A 24,031-nucleotide genomic window follows, 5' to 3' on the forward strand; every position below is an offset into this window, starting at 1 on the left:
CTTCAATCCTTTACATCACTGTATGTCAAGTTTATTTTGTATCTATTTAGGCCTTGTTAGGTTATTTATGGTATAGTCTAATTTTACTTCTTTGTTTATACAAGCCTTTAATGGCTTTTGTTTTATAAGGCTATGTAAAACAATTGTTGCTACCTTTTTGTGTATGAAAATTGCTATATAAATAAAGTGTATTTGGTTTAATATTCAGCTTTATTTTTAACCCTAAAATGTACAAAGAAGACGGGTTAATCCCTGTTTCCAGCAATATAGCTATATGGGAATGTGAAAAAAGAGGGTCCTATGTTTCCCAGCTCTATATTTTAATACATAATAAAAATATGCAGTACGGGGACTGTGGGTTCCCTCGTAACTTCTTCCGTCCCTACCTGGTTAAATTTGTCCCAGCTCACCATTTTGAACAGTAGGCTACAGTCTGAGTACCACCATACCCAATATTCAAGTTCCTGGAGTCAAGAGTTGAGCTTCCCAGTAATTCACACACAATTTGTACTTCAAAGACCATTGTTTATGAATATGTTTTGTTTTAGTGTGTTTGAGCGTACCAGCTACAAGTTCAGTCCCTTTACTGTCATTACCAGTCAGAAGATGTAAGAAAAGATTGTGCCAGGAAACCAAGGGGGGAAGATTTTAGTGGCAGCCAATAGTCACAAACCGGTTTGATGTTGAGGAGGACCATCATAATTGGCATGTGCCCAGAGAGTGCCTAAATCGATAGAAAACATTACTTAAGAGTGACAGTGACATACATTGGAACATGGCATGGAGTTAAACGAAAAGCCCTGGGAAAATAAGTCCCGCACAACATAAAACCAAAAAAGTAAACGTGTGTGGTTAACATAATAGCCTACTGAATTGTGGGAACATTGCTATGCTATCAGCTAGACTGCTGCAGAAAATTATACAAAAACATTGTATTTATTTACATTCAAATTGAGTCCAGTTAATGTGTAATCTGTGTTGATAGAGAATCAGCTGACATTTTGATTAAAATGATCTTGCTCTAATTTCTTATAATTTCTGTTGACAAGCTGTTAATTGTAGGTCTATTATCCATTTTGGAAATTAACTGTATCACTCAGCAGTTCATTAGTAATTGTTTCATGTTAGGAAATAGCAAAGTGCATGAATCTAGGAAGCCTGAATAACACAATTACTTTAAACTGAATACGTGAGATATGCTACACAAAAAATATCTGCAGACAATATGTTACAAAAAGATCCAGTAACATTTTATTTAACACTTTGTGGAAGACATGTAAATATTACAGATAGGTCTACTAGTGTTGAAAAAGGATAAAATAAATACAAACAGAACTTGAAATCCCATAGGGATATATAAAAACATTGTTTTTCTTTAAAAGTCTCCATTTAGCAAAAGAAAAAAAACATCTTTAGTACTAAGCATAAATACAAACATGTTTCTAAAATCTATGCCCTATAGATTACCTGGTTATTATAACTAACATACATACTTAAAATCATCCAAGACATTTTTTCATAAAGTACAAAATAGGCCATTTTATCATTAACTGTGAGCATCACTGTTATCAGTTGGAAATCTGATGCATTATCAAACAAATCATTTTGCAGCATAACTTCTCAAATCCTGAGTGAGATCGATTTGAAATGACAAAATGTTGGGCTATGATCCACTATAAAGCCACTTTTTTATTATGACTATGGGCCTCATGTCTTGTAGCTGCTTTAGCAAAAGATCAGCACCGTCAGAGAAAGTTTTATCCATGACAATTTTGACATTGCTCACTGATTTGAGATTAAGGGGATTTCTGAAGTCCACAAGATTTCCACAGCCTCTCAATTCATCAGTTATTTTACTTTTCATTGCAGATTTCTGTTTGTGTGTTTGCTGTCTTTTGGATGGCAGCTCAGCACCAGATTTGTCATTGGATTTGCGTTTGGAAGATTGGGTTGACTCTGCGGTTTCCAAAAACTTAAGGAAGGAATCCTCAAGTCCCAAAGGCTTGAAAGCCCCTGGCATAACCCCATCGTCACGTTGTTCTTGGGCTGTAGGGGTACCAGGATTTGAGTTCTCTCTTGAACTGTTAACAGCTGAACGAGTCCTAAGGGTCTGTATCCTCACTGGACAAGCTGGTTTAGGATTTGAAAGTTTTTTGGGGCGACCTCTTTTAGGTCCTCCTTCCGTCCCAGTGGAAGCTTGAGATTCTGCACTATCATCGTTGGACAGCTTGCTGTCTTCTTGACCTATTCTATCCAAAAGATCAGTGGTCTTTTCCGCGTCATCGGGCTCCGTCTCCTCAGAAGATGAGGTTGACGCACCCTCTGATTTGTTTGTATCTTTGAATCTGGCGCGTGAGTACTTTTTGCAAAAAATGAACTGGCTCCTCTGGTCTTCAATGTATCTTTCTGTGAGGCCATGAGTGGTGTAATGCTTGAATATACTTCTTTCAGCCCGCTCCACTGCATCACAGCCTATTATCATGCATGGGTACTGCAAGGAAAACTTCTTGGTGCACATGGCTGATGCGTCATCATGAGATTTTAGTGTAGGCTTTCCAAAACTAGTCCAGTGTTCAATGGACTTCCCATCTTTCTTTTTAGTGTTTTTTTTCTTCATTTTGAATTTGTTCTCCACATTCTCTTTCCCATTGCTCATCCCTGGGAAGAGCCCTATTGATTTAGTCCTTCTTCCGTCAGTTATTTTAGGATCATAAACATATTCGTGCTTTTTTATCAGGTGGCGGAGGAGATTTGATTTTGTAGTGTAAACACGGTCGCATCCTTCAAACTCACACTTGTAAGTTAGATCAACTGAGCCGCTCTCAGAGATGGCGATTTCCTTATGGAAATTCTTAATGTGCTCGATGTACTTTTCCACACAGTTGAAGGGAAGAGCACACTCTGGGCGGTCACAGTTGAAAGTCTCTATGTTCATACATGCCATCATAGAGGTGGCTTTGTCACGGGAAAACTTGTGAAGTAAAAGGTAATGCTGCACTAACCCTGTGATTCCCATGAACACCCTTGAACAGTCTTTCACTTGACACCTGACTTCATTATCATTACTAATGCTCTGTTCGCTCTCTTGTCCATTGTTAACACTAGGCTTTTCAATGTCAGTCTCCAGTTTGCTGGGGGGCAGAGACGCCTGATGCATGGCCCTGTAATGGAGAATCAAATTTTGCTGGATGGTGAATGCAGCAGTGCATCCTTCGTGAACACAGCGATATGGTCTATATGGACTGAAGGCGTTGTCTGTGTCACACATTTTGAGGCTCAATCTTTTCTGAGATTTCTCTCTCCTATGGGAGTCATCCTTTGATGGTGTGTTTTTGGAGCTGCTTGGTTTCTCTGGGGAAGATGAAGCAGATGCAGTGGGAGAGCTGGACTTTGGCTCTTTTACTTTGCCTAATGCTGCATCAGATCGTCGTTGTTGCTCCTTTGCTCTTGCAACCGGACTGAGTTTCTCCTGTAAAGTGGATTTCATTTTCACATCTGGACTCTTGTTTAAAACTTCCACTCTAAGTTGCTCTGGGTTTTTTTCATAAACCGATTGGGCCTCCTCGCCATGCGACCTATCAGTCAAATAGTTCTGAGGTGATGGTAGGCGTGTAACAGTTGATACTTCCGGTGTGAAGCCCTGTTTAACATAATCTACTGGTGAAGTGATTTGAAGAACTTCTGGATTGATCTCATAGTCTGTTTGCGGTGCAATTGCAATATCAAGCGGTTCTTGTTTTATAGCTGGTAATTCCACTGTAGATCTTGCTATGTGACTGGTATTAGCATCAGTGGTTACACGGCTAATACACGTGTCCTCTTTCTTAAGCCTAAATGCACGCCTGTTTCGAGCACTGATCCTTAGCTTCTGCATTTCTGCCTTTGACAACCGATGAACTTTCTCATAGTGAATTCTCAAACCTGTCGTTCTTGTGAATGTTTTGGGGCAAATCTGACATGGATATGGAGACAGTTTGGATGGGGTTCTTTTTAATTCTTCTATCATATCATTAGAGTAATCATGCATTTTACTTAAGTGTTTGAATAGAGCCTCCTTTGTCATAAATGAGTACTCACAGTCATCCTGGTCACATTTAAATGGTTTGGGTACCTTTTCAGTGGCCTTGTCATCACTTTTACTGAGTATCTTACTTTTTTCAATGTCAGGGGCTTTATCACGATTTTGCTCTAAAGATAGAGCACTCCGCATCTTCTCTTGTGCAGCCTCAATCAAATCCAGCCTTTGAAAGGCATGGGAAATTTCCATCAAGTGATCCTGTTGATAAGGTGCAGCGAGGGCTGGATTTGCCAACTCTTCTGCCTTCTCTTGCTGGTTTTCAGGGGCAACAGATAGGGAGTTTGAAAAGTCCATTATATTGGTATTTTGTGGCTCCTGTTTCAACACCATGGGTGAAGTCAAAGTGGTCAAGCTACAAGATTCCTGTGATAAATCCCCATTTGACATGAATATTGCTCCGTTAGTGTCTGGGACACTGGGGTCATTGAGAAAATCAAGAAAAGATGATGGCAGATCTGCTGTTAGGTCAATCTCATCTACAGGCCTGCACTGTGAGCGTTTAGATAAGTGACCTCCTAGAGACTTGGTGCTCGTAAACTCTCTGAAGCATCTCCTGCAGATGACCTTGCCATCCTTGATGATGGCTGGCCATTTGGTTCGCTTGCTCAATCTGCTTCGTTTTCCTTTTGGCATGTCTGGGTCACCACCCTTTTCATCTGAGGGGTTGGCCTCAGATTCTGCATTAGCACAGTCCTCATCGTAAGGGAAATCTGTCTGAGTGACACTGTGTGGACTGAGCATGCCATCCACAGAGTTGCCCATCTGTTCATAACCAGGAGTGGAAGTATCCTCCATTTTAATTATTTCATTTGCAGCTTTTATTGTAACTCGGGCCTCTGGGCTCAGACATTTCATGGGGATATCCACTGATGAGCCTTGAGTACAAGAGTTTTCACTCTGAGCATATGGAGTGTAACTACTTTCAGGGAGGCTGTCAATTGTTGAGATACTGTTTCCATTATCCAACTGGCCTTTCATGCTCGTATTGCTTTTTCTCACATCGACGCCATCTCCACTGCCCTCTGGATGCATAAGCCCATACTGATGCCCTCCATTGTGTATTTGCCCTCCATTGTCCAGCATCAGTGAACTGGACAAATACTGGGACATCAAACTTGAATCTGAAGGAGCGTGTGACATGGTGGGACCTTGTATAGCTGCCATTGAATTATCTCTATCAGGTGGAAGAGATGCTGTGGTTTGATAAGGGTCTGCCTGCCACTGAGGATAGCTACGAGAGGGGTAATCAGTCATGTTGAAGGCATCTGGATAGCAGTTATTGATGGGAGGTGCAGACCATGACTGGGACATGTCTGACTGCATCATTCCGCTGGGATTATTTGGGGTTCCCCATGGTGGGTACAGTGTCGGGTTCACCATTGGAGTGATAGGCACTGGCTCCATCGATCCAGGATAACACTGGGCAGGTGAGGTTGAGCATCCTGTTGGGTAATCCAGTGGCTGCATCCCAGGTTTTTTGCATAGTATTCCTGAATGATTTGACGGCCTGTTCCCCAGGTTCTGAGACTGACTGGGTAAAGTTGGCCCACTGGGTCCCTTTTTTGATGTAATTTTGGCGACTTTGTTATATTTCTTTGCCAATTTCCAGTCTTCGAATATTTCAGGGTGTTGCTTCTTCACATGTCTAGACAGACTTTTGTTTGTACTGTATGCTCTTGTACAGTCATTATATGGGCAGCAATGCAGGTTCTCCTCATTGCCAGCAGTTACAGCAGGCATGCTGGAAGGATATCCTTGAAGTGTAGAAGGAATTTCAGTCTTGATTTGACTTGGAGAAATTATTTGTGGAATTGCTTTTGGAAATTCACTGCCTTGTACAGTATTAAGCGCCCCTAGCTGTGCACATGCCAAAATATTTGTTGCACTGGGCACAGGATTTACAGGAAAGATCTCCCCTTGCCCATCTATATTAGGATGTGCATGAGGAACCTCTGGTCCTGCTTTCATGTCAGCTGGTGTTGGAGTGGGGTTTATCAAAGGAGTGTAGCATTTCTCTGGTTCCTCCATTTCAGGAAATTCCCCAGAATTCAGCATGCTTGCAATTGAGTGTTTCACTCTCACAGTAACGGCATCCTCTGGTGATGTGTTTGCTATTGAAACATCCTTCATGTAAGTATCTGTAGTAAGGCAGACAACTGCAGAACATGCACCCTCTATATCCGGAGTGCTCTCGATTGGTGGCTCTGCTTTTGTAAAGACAGCAGGGTTTTGATTTGTGATGGACAAACTATTTACTGTATCACTGTTTACTGTATTATGAATCACTTGGTGGGACAGGAATTGAGACTGTGAGTAGAATATTTTGCCACAGTTTTCTGTTTGGCAGGTGTATGTAAGGTAATGCTGAGCCTCGTGATCATACAACAGGTAAGCCTCACTGAAAACCTGGCCACAGTTAGGAAACATGCACTGGGCTTTAAATTCAGAATGGGTTTTTCTATGCATGAGGAGCTCAGAATTGGAGTGAAAGTTGGCCTTGCAATCCAGCTGTATGCAGATGTATGGTTTGCTTCCACAGTGCATCTGCAAATGATCATTAAGATGTCTGACATTGACAAACTGCCGTCTGCAATACTGGCACACCACTTTCTGTTTTTGAATTTCTAAAAATCTCATGGCCTCATCGTCGTCCTTGTGAGATCTGACATGAGCCATGAGGTTACGGAAAAACTTGAAAGCCTTGGAACAGTTTTTGACAGGACAGAAACAGTCTTGACTTATGTTTGTGTCAGACGTAGTTTGTTCTATCTTAACAGGAGATGCCAATTGATTGCCAATTTGAGGTTCAATTTTGACAGGACTCATCTTAGCAACAACTTTTGACATTTTTGATGGACTTTTAGGGGACTGAGGTGGTTTAGTTATCTTCCTAGAAGCTTTCATTGCAGCTAGTCTCTCTTTGCAAGATTGTTTTACATGTGATGCTACATGTGGCTCTAAAACCTCCTTAGTTTCAAAACTGTCAGCACAAATTGGACAAAGATACACTCCATCTTTGAAATGCTTCTGAGCATGGCGAACAATTCTGTGACCCAAGAACTCCTTGTCACACAAGACACAATACTGCATGTAGGCCCGCCAATTTCTGAACCTGGCAGAAACAAACCCCTGCTCCCGAAGTTTTTTAGCCTCTCGGTTTTTTTCTTTTTCATCCGTGATTTCATTGAGTTCATTTGTAGTGGTTAACAGAAAATCCTCCAGGTCTCGGTATTCAGGGAGTTTGCTAATTGCGTTTTCCACCTCCTGTTCATCTGTGTCGTTGAGTGTGTCAATAGATGACACAATAGCTGCCTCCTCGCCCATCAGTGCCAAGCAGTTGCGTTTCAGTGTTTTCCAGTCCCAGAACTCTGGATCAAAAGGCCACTGTGTCTTGAAGGCCAGCAGTAACTCGCAGCGTAAAGAATTCGGCACTGGTAGACTCCCATCCTCCTCTGGCTTTTGGTCAGGTTCGTTGTACAGTGACTCCACAGCATAGTACGAGTCAATGGTAGGCTGGAGGAGAAACTCTGTCAGCTGGCATGCACGCTTAACCTCTAGATCAGTTGGCAAGAGGCAGGAAATTGTTTTGCAGATGGTGGATTTGCTATCCTTGTGGTCACTGGAGGTCATTTTCAGAGCTTGAATGCACATTTCCACACACACTGGAAGTCCCACCTCTCCAACCTACGGGAAGAAAACATTTAAAATAAATGCCAATGATTTGATTTTAAGGCCCCTTTAACAGATGCAGTATCCTATTAGTCACTGGTGGTGTGTGATTTTTCTATCAGCTACAAATTTGTACACCGTTTTCCCTTACCTCGTTTTGGATTACTTTGATTAGAAACAGAATATGACAGACACTTCTACAGAGAAGAGCCATCTTTTTGCTGTGCCCAAGAAATGCATCCGCCGACGACTCCAAACGCATGAGTAGCTTACTCCAGAACAGTGTGAGCTCCCTGGAAAACATCAAAGACACAAATGTTAAAAACAACTCAACCAACTTCAGAAATATTAAATTTTGTAAAATATAATACAAATAAATCTAAGAATCTAAGTTTAGAATAACAGATACTGTAACTGGATTTAAAATAATTTAAAATAAATACTGCACCAACTGGAATGTTCGTTTCTGTTTAAAATTGCTCAATAAACATTAAGTTCAAAAAAAAAGTTCAGCTTAGAAAAGGGCCACAAATATTAATAAAGGATCAAAATAGTAACAAAATAATAGTAATTTTTGCAGGTCTTTTCAAAATGGAAAAAGTATGTGCACATTAGCAATAGCCACACATCTAAAAATGCCCAAATGTTTTAAGTTGACTGGTGGATTAAAGAGGGAGAAGTCATTTATATTCTTACTCATTTATTCACAGTTGACCTATCGTCCCTCAAGTACTAAGCTATTCAGAGACACAGAGCTTCAAACGCACAGAGTCAATCTGTTATACCCCTCAACAGTGAGGGTATCTTTTTGAACATGTATATTATTGAGATTGCTTGGTATGAATTGCATGATACATCCGTTTTATGATTGTTCCTGATTTAGGTTAAGGGTAAGTATTCAAGAGAATTCATCTTAAACTTACAACAAACAATTGATAAATAAAAACTTGAAACACATACCAGGCACAATAAACATCTCCTTGGAGAAGCTGTCGCTTGAGAAAAGCAGAACATAAGCAGAGGGCTCCTTTCTCATCTCCGTCTGACTCCAAGTTGCAGATCATTTCAAGCGCATCTTTACAGTCTATTGACCCAATCTATTAGGAAGAAAGAAGAAAATAATCCGTAAACAAGAGTAAAAAAAAATGAAATGTTCTACAGCATTTTTAGGATATCCTAGTATTACCTCTTCCATCAGCTGCTCCTGTGTTTGTGTCATGCAGATGCAGAGCAAGTAGGTTTGTTTGAAATTTCCCTTTCCTTCATATCCCGGATACTCGGAGCACATCTTTGCAAGAACAGCAGCTTTATCAACACTGTCCACTTTGATTAGGTGCTTTATCCTCATGTTCAGAAGCGTGGGACCTTCAAACTCAAGATACTTGTGAACTAAGAAACAAATAAGATTAATAAAAAATTAGAAGACGGAGACAGAGGTGAGAAAATATAGATGAGATACAATACAGCAGGGCTATTCAATTAGTTTTGAATGGGGGCCGGTTGGTGGAAATGATCCAAAATGAGGGGCCAGAAAAAAATGCCTAAAATTGATGAGCATCACATCAATAGCTACATATACTGTAAAACTACAACAACATAGGAGTGCATATATTGTCTTTATTTTATCAAATAGAGTTCACCAGCTTATCAAAAAAAATCCCTATTTGATTAACATAGGCTGCCTGTTGTTTAAGTGTTTAACAATCTTATCAGTTCAGGAAAACACAATAGGTTAACTCTTCAACATCTTATCAAAATACATAGAAATAAATGTACTCTAAGTGCAACAGCTTATCAAAAAACATAGAAATAAATGTAGGCTACTCTAAGTGCAACACCTTACAGTGTTCCCCCCCAAAATATGTTTGTCAAGGGGTCACTGTCCAGGGTCATGGGAGGCGCGGCGAAAATTTTGGCTGTATTTTGGTCAAAGATGCCAATGCACAGTACAGAAATAAACAACTGCTTATTTGAATACAAAAAAACTATAGACACTGACTTTACAGTTGTGCAATTTTGTTTGCTATGTGAAGGTACACATTTTGTGCAAACATGCAAAGTTCTACTGGTGCAATATTAGGCAGACACACTAAATACAAATAATGGACCATACACTTACACTGCGGTACAATCGCGCCCGCAAAGCTGCATACACAGAGCAGCTGATAGAGAAACGCTTGGAGACACATGTGCACATTTATTTACTGCAGATCGCGGCCTTTCGCGCAGTTATGACCATGCAAAAGCACACATCGCACGTGCTAGTACATTAATTGTGCACCACTAAAAAAAAAAAAAAGTCGGTCGGTAGTCAAGGCGGGGATCCGGCCCGTGGGCCGCCTATTGAATAGCCCTGCAATACAGCCTATTATAATACACACTGACCTATTAGAATATCATGATATTACAATTGTTATTAATTAGTAAAGTTAGTACAGTGCATCTTGAAACCTCAGGAAAGACCAACCTTGTTCAGTTTGAGGGTTTTGGTTGGAGAGGATGCTGCTTAGTGTGGTGTTGGCCCAGACGCCACCCTGCTGCGCCAGAACTGAGAGCAGGCAAAGCTGTGTGCTCCCACTTTCTTGCAAAAGGCTGTGTGCCAACTGAAACAGAAGATAAACAAATATGTAGTAACCAAACTTTAAAAACTCAAATGAGTCATACTACGGTCGAGAGCCTGAAATAACTGTTATAACAATGGTACTGCAATGAGTTTGTCACCATTCCACAGTTTACATTTCAGCAAAATGTCGATTGTGTGTAAGAACGCACATATTCAAACATTGAGCTTGTATGTTTTCATTACTTTTCAAAGATGAGATAAACCAAATGCTTTCTAATGACTGCACAACTTTTCATTGCTTATCACAATAAAGATAAGCCATTCCTAACAGCCCTGGCAATACTGACCTTCATGGAGCACTGAAACTCCTCCCATAAGGCACCAGGGACATGCTGGGGCAGTAAGAGCAGCAGCTCGGCACAGCTCCTGTGGATCCAACACAGTCATTTGTTAAAGCCACATTTAGGTCAATGCTGTGCACATACACACACTTCACAAATGAGGGTTAACCATACAAAAATAACTGTTCACAAAGTGTAATGCAGCAAAGTCAGTTTGGAAATATAATGGAGAATGATTAACAGGAAGTTAGAGGCAGCAGTGAGACAAGTTAGGTACATGGATCAATATAGGTGTCATCCCTGCTCTTTTTATGCTAGTAATGAATACAGTTCAGAATGGTCAGATCAGTAAAAAAATAAGTGATAATAAATCAATAATTAATCAAATTTCCTCCTTGACATTTATAATTGTTGCCTCGGATTCTTTTCATTCTGTGTATGCACTGCAGCACATACCAAATATGTCGAAGCTCCCTAAGAGGTAGCCTACATTTCTATTTTGTATTACTGCCTCAAGGACCTTGCTTTCATAACTCCTTCAAAAGGACATTGTGTGAATAGCCGAATCCTTCGTTTTATTTAGGATTTTCAAACTTTTTTTTTTATCTTAATTTCCTTTGGGATTTGGGTGTGTTTTGTTTTGATCTTATAGTCTAATATTGTGCACCTTTTTCATGTGATATTGCTGAAGAGGAGACAAAACAGCACACATGGAACTGCAAAGTGAACTAATCTTAGGTGAAATATTATGTGCACATCGGAAACTTCAAACCCATTTTTTTCAGCCTAACACTATCCAAGACAACTACGACTTAATGAAGATGCTTTCCCCTACATACAATTTAAACATTTGCATTTCGGTTCATAATGTGCAACACAGGTCAAGTTCATAATAAATATGCTGTTACAGGATTATCCAGGAAAGCAATTTCTGTTCACACCAATGTCAGTGTCTACTCACAGTGCTAACTTTTCAAGTAGGAGTGGCACGTTTTCACATTCGGAGGAGAGACAGGAAGCGGACTTAGCAAAGCTGAGGATGGCCACGGTGTAGAATTCCAGCAAAGGCAGTGGATCCTCATCGGTTTTCCAACGGCCGGCATGTTCTACAAGGACCTTAGAAACATAAAAATATTTCACTTAGAATGAAGCCATTGATGGATCACTTGTTTCCTTTAAGGAAGTGGCAAAAAAAGTGATGTTGAAGGGGCATCCTGCTACAGAAGTGTGCCATGGAAAAAATGTAAATCCAAGTTTGTTAGAACTAACATAGTGTATAAGTCTCTACTATCTTTATTTAGCGCTGAAAATATTTAAAAACAAACCTCTTCACCAGGTAAACATAGTTTCATTCTACCTAAATGAAAGGATTTTCTGCTTTTCTTTATCTTATATCATGGTCATTTGAATTTCTTTAGGCAACTTCTTGAATAAAACACCACTTTGGGGACAACAACTTTGACACTTTTTCACTATTTAGTGACATTTCACAGATTCAAAATTATTAAAGGTTAATCTTGTTGTTTTTAGTCTTACGTTGTTTATTACACATTTTTTGTCCCTTTATTTATACTCAGTGCAACACAGTAGTTGTATACAGGTGTAATTACATTGAGGCAAATTTTGCCGAGTGATGTCCCTTTATCAATAATACAAGCCAGGACAAATGCTGGCCTTGGTAGTAAAAGAAAAAGTGTACGCTACATATTCATGGAGGCTGACCATTAAAAAACTGAGGTGCAAAAAATAAGCCTCCCCCTTCTGTGTAATAGTACTGCATACAAAGATGAAAGCTGTTTAGAATCAATGTTAGTACTTAAGTTAGATTTTGTGGTTGAGCTTTGATTAAAAAATTAAAAAAAAAGCCACAGCTCACTTTTAGCTTAAGAAAAGTCATACTCTCACAAACTATCAAAGATGAAAAAAAATAGATTTGGAACAAATTATTATGTTATTAAATACGGATAACATAATTCAGTCAAGATGTAGACAGCTAGGACAACAAAGCACAAAAGTTATGTGGCCCTGCGGAAAAAAAACATTTTTTAATCCTCCCCCTTTTTCTTCCTTTCACTCACTCAGCTAAAGTAACGCCTTGTATCTTCATCTCTGAAAAGTCCCTCCATTTCTTTCCACACACACATTATATACTCGAAGATCCATTTCCTACTTATTGAACATTATTCCTGTAGTTTTACTCTTATGAGATGAATCTCCATCAGACCGATGTTTGTCCCTCCCCCATTTTTTTCCTCAAATAACTTTTAACTTGAATAAATTCCTCGCGGCCGTTTGATATGGGAGTAAAAACGAATCAATAACCTCGCACTAATTTGGTGCAATACCACTGATCCCGTGCAGTATCCGTGAGATGTGTGATAGGGACCCCGCTTGATATTTACGTGATCAGGGCAAATTAATGAGGATGTGTAATGGAGTCAGTGACCACTACCACACTTTCCCTTTTTGTAAAATCTCAGTCTCAGCACAGCTGCAGGCAGATCGGCTGCTACACCACTGGCAGCAATGTTACATCTTTCGCCGGTGCTGGCTATGACACCGTTACAAACATCTCCGTTATATGTCCATGGGTGAGCTGGATTAATTAGTGCACAAGGCCTGGGCTAGCACCTTGGAAAAAAATCATTGATCTTTCCGTGCGATAAAACAGCTTCACAAAAGTAGCGTCTTTTACAACTAAAACCTAAACAAGCATTGAGACGCAGTGTTAAAACGTTTGAATTATATGTTCTAAGAGGTATGCAACCACATAATCATGTGCACATCAATTCAAATCGTCCAAAAATATCGCTAACGTAGCAACCCTTTTTTTTTCTTTTTTTTTGCACACAGCATGACCACTGCACAGGACAGGGGGACCCTGCATACCAGCTAGCAGCATTCATCAGCTATTAGCTATCTGGCCTGGAAAATACGGGTAATTCGTGCACAGTGCGCATATGCCGCTGTGACTTCTAGCAGCGCGCATGGTCAGACTTTGCAAATAAGTTCATGCCACAGACAAACATCGTTGAGAGAATGGCTGAAAAACCACGGTGGAGTTTTTTTTTCTCCCATCTCCCACTGCCAGGCAGCTAGCTTTAGAGCAGCTAGCTCCGTAGCTACATTGTTGTAGCAAACGTAGACGCGCATCCTCGGCCAGGAAGCCAGAGGGGCTGCAGGCTGCCGGGGATGAGCTGCAGGAGAACGGGACTAACCTGGCAAAACTCCTGGCAGAAACGCAGCGAAGCTTCCAGCGGAGACTGCGAGCCCTCTTTCAACGCTGTGGTCAAACCCTGGAACCGATCGCGGAGCTCCTCGATAGCTTTCCGTGTGTCATATTCCTTCTCTGTCTCCCCCTCCGCCATCTTCACAACAATCACGACCGCGTACGCACAGATGTTACGCCGCCAGACTCGCACACGCACGCGCACGCATGGGGGTTGGGTTGGGTTTGATTAGGGTAGGGGGGCTCCACATACACATAACCCCCTGATGTCAACAAAGCATTATATGACCTCCCACTGACACAAACTTACACTCTGTGTAATGTTTGCTCATGAGCTAATTTCAGCATAATTGGGCTCCTTGATTTCCCTTTGCACTCACATGCTAAACTGTCAATGCAATGAGACGGCAGGTCAGCTATGACTTCCTGGCAATGAGCATCAGCAGACAAACAAGCGCCAATATGCAGCAAAATCTGTTACACAAATTTAAATAAACCTCTGCAGTGTTCTTGTCTCTTTGTCCCTCCAGAGCAGTCCGGGTGCACGCTGGGGTCAGCTCCAACAACATCCCTGACTCAGTGTGACTTAAGTCGGGGATCCTTCATTGTGACAGATGTTCACTAACAGTGGTAAGTCAGCTGCAAGGCTCTTGGGTCTGGTTAATCATCTAAAAGCCAGCATGTCACTCTATCAGTGCCGTAAAGTGTGATGGTTATCTTTGTTTATGAAGCATAAAAAACATACAAAGAAATATCCCCTGTTTACACTACTGTGATTTGTGCTACAGTATCTTGGAGTGCTTGAATACAAAAAAATGTATTAGGTGAAACTCATTTCCATAATTAAATGGATCAGTTTAATTATATTTTCTCCAAATCATAGAACTGTTCTGGTGTTTTTGAGCAAATCCTTCAATTTTCATCAGCGGATTGAGTGTGCTCAATTGTGATGGCATTGTAGAGATTAAAAAAATATATCATTCTACATTAGGAACATTTGGTTTGTATTGGCACAAGCCTGCCATCATTCTGAACTTCAATTTAACCTATGTTACAATTCTTACGGCATTTAGCAGACACATTTGTCCAAAGCAACTTAAGTTAAGTGATTTGTGATTTTTGATGGAAAAACTACTCTTTTTCTCTCTCTCTCTCTCTCTCTCTCTCACACACACACACACACACACACACACACACACACACACACACACACACACACACACACACACACACAAACACACACACACACACACCACAAATCCAATGTATTTCAGTTGAAGACACATTCATGAAAATGCAACATCTGGGTGCATGTTTTAATTGCTTTACAATCTACATTTAATCTCACATGTTTAACCAATGGAAACATGTTAGCTAACTACACATCACAGACACTGACATAGCTACAAAAATATTATCTATTATCTTAACACACATTTTCAAAACAGAGATGAGCTTTTGCAATATAATAATAAAATAAATGCAAAGGGTTGACAAGCTGCAGAAGGGGCTCCATTTCTGTCATATCTTGTGAAAATAGCAGGTACTGCAGTGGCAGTCTGTATGGTTTCTCACCCTTATGCCGGCCACCTCAGTCTAAAAGAGAAACAGATGAGGGGGAAGAAACAAGCATATATTAACATAGTTACATCAATATACAGCAGTAGATGAGATGAGTAGAACAGATGCTCTTTTAGCAGTGTGAGGAATCGAAATGTGTGCACCTCTGAACACCTTTTGACTAACGGACTAACAGTACTACTACTGCATTTAAAGTAATTCTTAAAGCTCTAGAAGTAATATCAGCTAAATGTACTTAGAGGAGAGGTGCACAACATTTAAGTGCCCATATGAACACTGCAGCAGGTTTTGCAGGGTTTAATAGTTCCTCCTGTTCATACTGGACAGCAACAGAGCCCCGTCAATATATATTTAGGTTTGTCTGACGCTAACGTGAGGCTTCAGCAGTCTTCAAAGTAAATCTAATCCAGTGCATATGTCCTAACAGCCTTTTTGTACACAACTTTTGAGCAGCAGTGAAAGGATAGTAACAGAAAAAGCTTAAGTACTCATTGTGCAGAACATTGGCTCCCGGGATTGATGTGTCATCATAAATTACATGTGTTAGATGGTTCCCAAGCTAAGAGGTCATTAGATAAATTTGAGGGCTAGTGATAAAATTAATGGGTTAGGAAATAAGAAAATAGGACAAAGACAAAACAAGAAAACACAAGTTCTGCTACACAAATCTGTATTAATTTTGGGAACATTCTCTAATCTTTGTTTTCTTTTCTGAAATATTGTATAATTTGACCTCTTTGGACCTCATATAATGACTTAAATAAAACCATCTGACACATGCATGGGGCCCAACATAGACACCGATGTTTTGTACTGGGCCACATGCCACAAAGGTGGAGAACCATGGTTTAATCTTTAACAATGCATTGTAAGCGTGCGTGTTATGTAACATCTTAATCTCCAACGTAAATAGTAACTACTGCTATAGGTAAATTAAAAGACAATATTATGTTCAGAATTTGGGCAGAAGTAAGTTTGCCTGGCAGGAATCCTGTCTGGACCTGTACCTCATAGCTGTGCTTTGCGACACAGCACGTTGCCTCCGAGGTGATGTTTTTCGGGATGGTCATGGTCTTCATGGCCTTGAGAGGTGTTGGGTAAGCTCTAGAGAAGCAGCAGCCCATGCACTGGTAGACCGGACGATCCCTGGAGAAGACACTGTTCTTTCTCAGGGTGCACTCCTCACAGCCCACTATAGGAAGACCATGAATTGTAAAACCAGAACCGAAAAACTGTTGATCACGGAAGCCTTGTGATGCAGTGCCCGGAATATTAGATATGAGATTAAAAGGCAAGGTGTACAAACTTTGTGAATGGAGATGAATAAAAGCAGATATTTTCTATTGGGTTGTGTGAACAAATTAAATTTTTTATTTATAATCCAAGTGTTATTAGATGCCTTTATAGTGAGGGGTGAGAAAGCCCTTAAAACGTTAGTGAATCTTACTGTTTGAGAAGTCAATGTTTGGGTAAGAATCGGCAACGTAAATGAGTAAAGATAGCAGAAGGAGAGACAGTCCAGCTGATCTCACTGAGCCCATCGTGGTCGCAGCAGTTACCTAATAATGCAGAGAGAAAAGAGAAAATGGTCAGTCAGAAATCTGTTAAATCAAATTATGAGTAAGGCCGTGGCCAGAGATAGCGTTTTACCATGCTGAGAGAGAGTTCCCGCTTCATTGTGCCTCTGTGCAGGATGGGTTGTTATGGAAGACTCATGCCTCATCCCAGGTCGATTTATACCCGTGTCCTGTCGCTCCGTCACGACTTCCTGGATTAAGTGAAACCTATCAACCTTATCAATGATCTCACTGACTTACTGGCCATCTTGTAACCTTTCTCGAAATCCCCACGAGAGCACCAAATGATAACAACAAACAGTGGAAAGTGAAAACATACTTCCACCATCCTTCCCCTCTGACTATGGATGCTGCATTTAATCCCTGGGTTTTTGTTACTTGGTAACTGGGGATTGTTATGTTATGTCACAGCAAAGGGAAGGTCATTATTTTTTTTTTGTTTTTTTCGTCTGCATTTTGGTTTTGCTGAAGGAAGACGGTTTCTTGCTCATAAGTGCTCCAATATAGTGTAGGGGAGAACGGGTAATGTGAGGCACTTTTTACATTTGCTCCCCTCTAAAGGAGCTAAAATGATGTTTCCTAGAAAAGGGCATTAGCAGAATTTATTCATGACAAAGGGCAGTGAAAATATGATTGTTTTAAAAAAAAGTTGTCTTGTGGGGTAAACTGAGACAGACCAGAGAGATCAAGGGGGTAAACTGATCCACTTACTTTTTCCACTCTGAAACTACCATAACAACACATGTTGTAACAGCTAGAATCCTGACAGCTAGATTGAAAAACAAATATTCCAAAACTAATGTCGGACTAGTAACAGAATCATGGGGTTTGGTCAATTAAGAAAAACATTTTCTAAACACTTGAAAGTAACTCTGATCAAATACACCATATAATTCATATTCAATAATTAACATTCAAATGACAGATAGAACCAGTTAGATTAAAACACAGTCTGGGGGTCAGAACACAGGACCCTTAGAGCCAGCTAGTGTCTGGGGGTGCAAACAGGCCCGGTTCTAGAAAGTCAGACTTGGGTGGGCCTGTAGAAATTTTAGGTGGGCACACTTTACAGGGAGACTGAAGATGCGAGCGCAAGCTGAAATTTTTTGCCCTTGTATGATCTCTGCGTCTGCTTTTTGGCACATTTACTGTGAATTGTGTAGAACACAGTATGCAAATAAACTTTGAGTGTTGCTGTGTGGGAGATTTGATTCTTGCATGTTTTTTTTCCAAAATGTTTATGAATAACATATAATATACATTATATACAACATAATGTATCTATTTTTCTTAATCGCAGTATTAACTGTAGGCAGCCTGAGCTGATTGAATAGAAAGCTTTGGGACTGGGCAACCTGGATGGTGGTAGTCCAGAGCTATATACTATACACACTACTTTCCATTATTGCCTCTGATGTCCAGCTGGGTGAAAATAGTAGCCAGCCGAGGTCACGACCCTGCAAAGTGGGGTCCGGGGGTATGCCCCCCCGGGAGATTTTTTTTTACATTTTTAAAGTGAAATGCATGAATCTGGTGCACTTTGAGAGGAAGATTAAGAAAAAAAAAATTCCATAGAAATATACATTTGAAATAAAATATTATGCAGGGTCCTCTGGGATGGGTTTGGTGCTCTTTTTCTTTTACGGGACATATTTTTCTGTAATATAATGAATTAATTTAAATGCAGTGAGAGGAACGAAGCAGAATAACTCTGTTGTCCAGTTATCTTTTTTTCCACAGATGAGGCTGAAATAGGCTACAGACACACAGTGCATGGGCAACTGAGGGCAGCCCCATTTTCAAATATTTTTAGATAAACTCAATACACACTGTGCATGCCATGGACTTGAACGTGACATGATCAGTTAACCTCGGATTACCTCCCAGATGAACTGATTCAATTATTAAGATAATAACTATCTACCAAAACATTGTATTCCTTTTATTGTATGATAATTCACATTTACATAATATGATGTTGATATCAAACACACAAACTAAAAAAAAAACGAAATAAAAAAAAAAATTGGGGGGGCCCCCCTGGCAGTCGGGACCCTAGGCAACCGCTCATTGTGCTTATGCCTCGGGCCGGCTCTGCTGACCAGTGACCACTATAAGCGGGTGGGTAACTTGGAGGCAGGCTGTCCTGCCCACCCAATAATACAATTAGAAGCAATGCATGGTGATGGTATATTCTTTAGTATTAATTAATTGTCTGAATTTTATTTGACATTTTCTTGGACAGCGAATGAACAGGTCCGTCTGAGAGTGGGTCTGGACTTCCACCTAAAAAAAAAAAAAAAAAAAAAAAAAATCTTTTTTTTGATTGGGTGGGCACAGCCCAGATTTGGGTGGGCACGGCCCACCCTGGCCCCTGGCTAACGCCGGCCCTGGGTGCAAAGAACAATCAGAACCAGCTAAAACAGCCTGGGACTCAGAACACAGGACTAGACCCAGCTGTCATTTTCCATCTTTTGAGTCTTTGATTAATATTTTTCTGCATTTGTTTTATTGGGATCATTCATTAAATAAAGACATATTACTTAGAGTCTATTGATGTTAAAGGTCACTCTCCTGTCCCCCACATACATATGTGCCAAACCATGACCTTGCTGACACCCCTATAACCATTCAACCCCCACCTCCAGCCCACATTGTCTTTTGTCTTATTCAAACTAGTCACCTTGCTACCTCAAATATAATGGATTCATTAAAAGAGGGCACAGACACTGTCTCACTTTACCCCACAGCATTTGTCTCACTTTACCCCACTGCCACAATTTGAGAAAAAACTAACTCTCTCAGCAAATCAGGCTAATCTTCAGTTATCATCATCACATGGTTTCATATGTTGGCAGTTCATCAACATGTATGATAGAAGTTTTTCTACCTGAATCAATTTGCTTTGGCACAACAATCGATTAAGTTGACAGCAAGAAAATGTACTTTTACATGCAAAAAAGACATTTAAAAAAAACATGCTTACAACATCACCATGAGGTCCTCTATTTCATGGCCAAGGCGAAATGAGAGGGGCTTGAAAACATATATCTCACATGACCAAAAATGTGTTCCATTGCCTAGATACAGGGGGTGTCTCACATTACCCGATGGCTCACATTCCCCCGTTCTCCCCTACTTGAATTATGAAGAGTGCAAAAGACTGATGCTGATGATGTATTGAAACAGTTGTTGCATTCACTCAAATCTTCAATATTTTTATTTTCATTAAATTTCATGTTAATTTGATATGGACAGATGCTACCACAGACAATTGAACACATCTCCAATGTACAGCATCACAGCATTTATGGCTACTGCCGATTTCCAATACCATCCCTAGATGGGTTTTTTTAAAAATCATAAAAAACCAACACGTATGAAACATTACCACATCAAAACACATACAAGCACATGCATATTAAACACATACAAGGTACATACACCTGTACCATCCCCAACCCAAACCGTATTCAATATTCTTAAATATTTTTAAACCCATAGACTTCAGATGTTTCAAGGTAAAATCCAGTTAAAACACAGTAGGGGAAGGTGGGGTGATTTGTGCATTTTGGAAGTTGCAAAACCCCTTGTTTCTAGAAAACCGTGGAAGAAATTGGAAATGTGACCACATATTTAAGAAGAGCCATCCATTTGACTCATCCTGTAAAGAAGGGAGACACAAGGAATAAGATATAAGCACATTTAAGCTCAAAAAACTGTGTTTTGCCTTTCAAAGTAAAATTTCCATGATCAAGGTTTTTTGATTATTGTGTCTGAACAATTATAGACACGTTTGAAAACATTTGACACATGTTTTAGTGCTTTGGTATGCTACACTTTGAGTCTATATAGTTAGCACAATGTCAACCCTAAATTGCTGCATCATGCCTATTATCCAAAATTCTGGGGATGGGGTGATTTGTGCGCAAGGGCCTGGGTGAGTTATAAGTAAGTAAGTAAGTAAAATGTATTTATAAAAGCACATTTATGACAGTTTGCACTGTCCAAAGTGCTGTACATAGTGCATTCAGTAGGTAAACAATGAAGGTAAAATAACAATAACCAAAATAAAAGACGTAAAGCCCATACATCCACATAAACACAGATAGTAGTGCAGAGGTAAGTAAGTAGTGCAGAGGTTAATGGGGAGGAAACACCAGGGTGTACATATGGGTTTTGAGCCTTGATTTAAAGGCAGAAATGTAGGGGGAATCACATTTGTCAGGTGGCAGTTGGTTCCACAAGCACGGAGCAACTAGTGCAAAGTACATTTCTGAGAGTTGTGCCAGTGGCATGGCTGTATACGCTGGTCACCAAAAGAAAGTGATAGTCTACAGTAGCTCAGGAGAGAGTGACATCTCAATTCCACTTAACGACACCACTGATGAGAGTTCAGATGGCCAGAAAGATGATGATGGTGACTTTGTCATTGTGACACAATGACGCACAAATCACCCCACTACGTGGGGTGATTTGTGCGACAAGACAACTTTTTTTCCGAAAGCTATATTTCTTAAACAGTTTATTCCAGATCCAAAGTTTTTATTGCCAGGGATGCACAACATCCTGAAATATATGTACATATTTGAGTTGGAGACATAACTGTCAAGGCCTCACTTTAAAATCACTTTGAGTAAAAAGTTGCACAAATCACCCCACCTTCCCCTATATTGAGAAGGTGATTTTCAAAATCAATGTAATAAATAATTGCCATCTTCCTTAAGTTATCCGACATAATATCTTTACATCACTCTAGAGCAGAAATAATTATTTTGATCAAGCTATTCAGTCAACAATAAAATATTGGTCATATCTATGGTTTCATGTTCTCTAATGTGAGGATTTGCTGCATTTATCGGTCATATTGTAAATATTTAATATTTTGAAGATGCCATCTGGAGCTCTAGATTCATGATTCAAGAGGTTTATTTGTCATATGCACAGCAATTAATCAAATGAATAGGAAATAAATCTGCATACTAAAGAAGGAATTGTTATTTGCATTACTCAGTTTAAAGGTGCTACGAGGAACTTTTAAATACATCTGAAACCATTTAATTTTTCCTCTGATGATCATAAATGACATTTAACAGCAAACGAGACCATCAGTGCAAAGAATGCTCTTTTCATATAGTTTTGCAAGAATGAACACAAACTGAAAGTTCCTCGTAGCACCTTTAACTGTACATAATAGGAATACAATTACAGACTTGTAAAGCATATTGCTGTCCTGTGTCGGACCAGTGATTTTGAGCTCTATACTGGAATACTGCCACATGTCACGTTAGCTTATACATATATTAATAATATTTCTTTTTAAATGTTACTTAACCCAAATAAAACATTATAATAGTTATTAGGGGCGCATTATTTCTGTCCATAATCTCACATTATACTGTATATTGAATCAAATATTGTTTCTACACCTCTGCTCTTTCCAAACTGGAGGAATTGTTTGACGGAAGGAGCTATGAATAAATGGAGAGATATTCAATGGTTGTTAAGGAGCATCCATCTGTCCACCCCCAACATCCCAAATGTCAAGGATGAATATAAATTTATTTTGGTATTTTATCGGCCTGTTTACTGGAGCACCCATGTCCTGTGTCCTTGGTTGTGCTAGTGATAAATCCTTTACTTGTAATTCAATAATTGTGGAAGACGAGATGTTAAATCACACAGACGTTTGAAGGCTGCTGTATGTTCGTGTGTATGTGTCGTAACGTTGTATTGTCAGCCCCTTGATGAGTAATACTTAATGACATTCCTGCTGGAAATACTGACATCAGTGGGCTATATGCCATTATATAATTATATTCCCATCCCGCAAAAAGTCCTGTCAATCAAACATTATTGACAAATTACTCATGTACATAAGCTTATTCATGCAAAATACATTTCAAAGCATGACAACTTTTTCTCAATCAATATTGCTCACATCTCTCAGGATCCCGCATCTATCTAATCATATCATGCTTATTTGCCTGTGTTTCATGTAATAACACCAGACTTTGCTACTTGTAGCACTTTCTTAAAGATGAAATCATCACGGAGTGGACAATGACTTAGTTAATCAGAACTGAGGGAGTATGAAATGAGATGAAAAGTTAGAAGGAACTAAAGGGAGTGCTGCTGTGCTGTTTATGGACCTAAGAATGGCTGCCAGGTAAGAATAAAGGCAGAGGTTTCGGCTGTGTTCGAAACGGCCTTCTAACTTCCTCACTCCTACATACAATACTCAACATTCTACTTAACGATCAATTGTGTAAGCGAGGTTCTTCGGACCGTTTACACTGAAGTATTCAGAAGCAAAATAGAATAAAAAAAAAACCTTCCATGTCGTTTGAAAAGACGCAATGCTTGAGTAGGAAAAGTAACCTATTTTGATCCATACACAAAATCTTCCCGGAAGTAAATACTCATCCGGCATTTCTCGCCTGGACAAACTCGCATACATAACCACAAAACACTCATATTGATGTCAAAATTAGTATGAGTAGGACGTTAGTAGGGCTTTTCGAACACAGCCATTGTCTGAGGATGGCTTTCCTGACTATAATATCGAGGTTCTTTGGAAGGCGTCTTCGAGATAACCACCAACATGTCAGTGATACCAGAGAAAAAACATTCTGTAATACGAGTAGTTTTCTGGCTATTCAGCTAATGACATGTATTTAGTGTCGCAGTAACAAGAATGAGGATTGAAAATGAGCATGAAACCCATCAAGTCAGACCATATTTTTGGTCCTGGCTCATTCCCAGCTCAGTACAGCGAAACGTAGGGCTGACTATATACTAATTAAATGAAAAGTATTAACCAGCTGAGTCACAGCAGACTGAGTATTGTATATCAAGTAGCCTATATGCCAATTTTAATAACCTGCAGTTAAACATGCCAATATCCACCTATTTGAAGAAAACTATTTAAATGTGAAGATATTGTAATTACGTTTTAATGTCACATCATGCAGGCACATATTCACTATTATA

General features: G+C 39.8%; 2 protein-coding genes across 2 annotated transcripts; both read right to left on the minus strand.

Moving 5' to 3' along the window:
• Positions 1-1,299: 1,299 nt before the first annotated feature.
• On the minus strand, positions 1,300-14,019 carry znf292a (zinc finger protein 292a; the record flags this gene model as incomplete). Its single annotated transcript, XM_080042857.1, has 8 exons — positions 1,300-7,762; positions 7,899-8,040; positions 8,708-8,844; positions 8,934-9,136; positions 10,215-10,350; positions 10,658-10,736; positions 11,613-11,767; positions 13,870-14,019. The coding sequence occupies 8 exons, from the start codon at positions 14,017-14,019 to the stop codon at positions 1,664-1,666; spliced, it is 7,101 nt and encodes a 2,366-aa protein (XP_079898983.1). The 3' UTR covers positions 1,300-1,663.
• A 1,382-nt stretch (positions 14,020-15,401) lies between these two features.
• cga (glycoprotein hormones, alpha polypeptide) lies at positions 15,402-17,014 on the minus strand (the record flags this gene model as incomplete). Its single annotated transcript, XM_080041998.1, has 3 exons — positions 16,909-17,014; positions 16,469-16,653; positions 15,402-15,476 (listed from the first exon to the last, which is right to left on the minus strand). The coding sequence occupies exons 1-3, from the start codon at positions 17,000-17,002 to the stop codon at positions 15,402-15,404; spliced, it is 354 nt and encodes a 117-aa protein (XP_079898124.1). The 5' UTR covers positions 17,003-17,014.
• Between the last annotated feature and the right edge of the window lie 7,017 nt (positions 17,015-24,031).

This window comes from Ammodytes marinus (genome assembly GCF_949987685.1).
Source record: "Ammodytes marinus genome assembly, chromosome: 15".
NCBI classification, from domain to species: domain Eukaryota; kingdom Metazoa; phylum Chordata; class Actinopteri; order Uranoscopiformes; family Ammodytidae; genus Ammodytes; species Ammodytes marinus.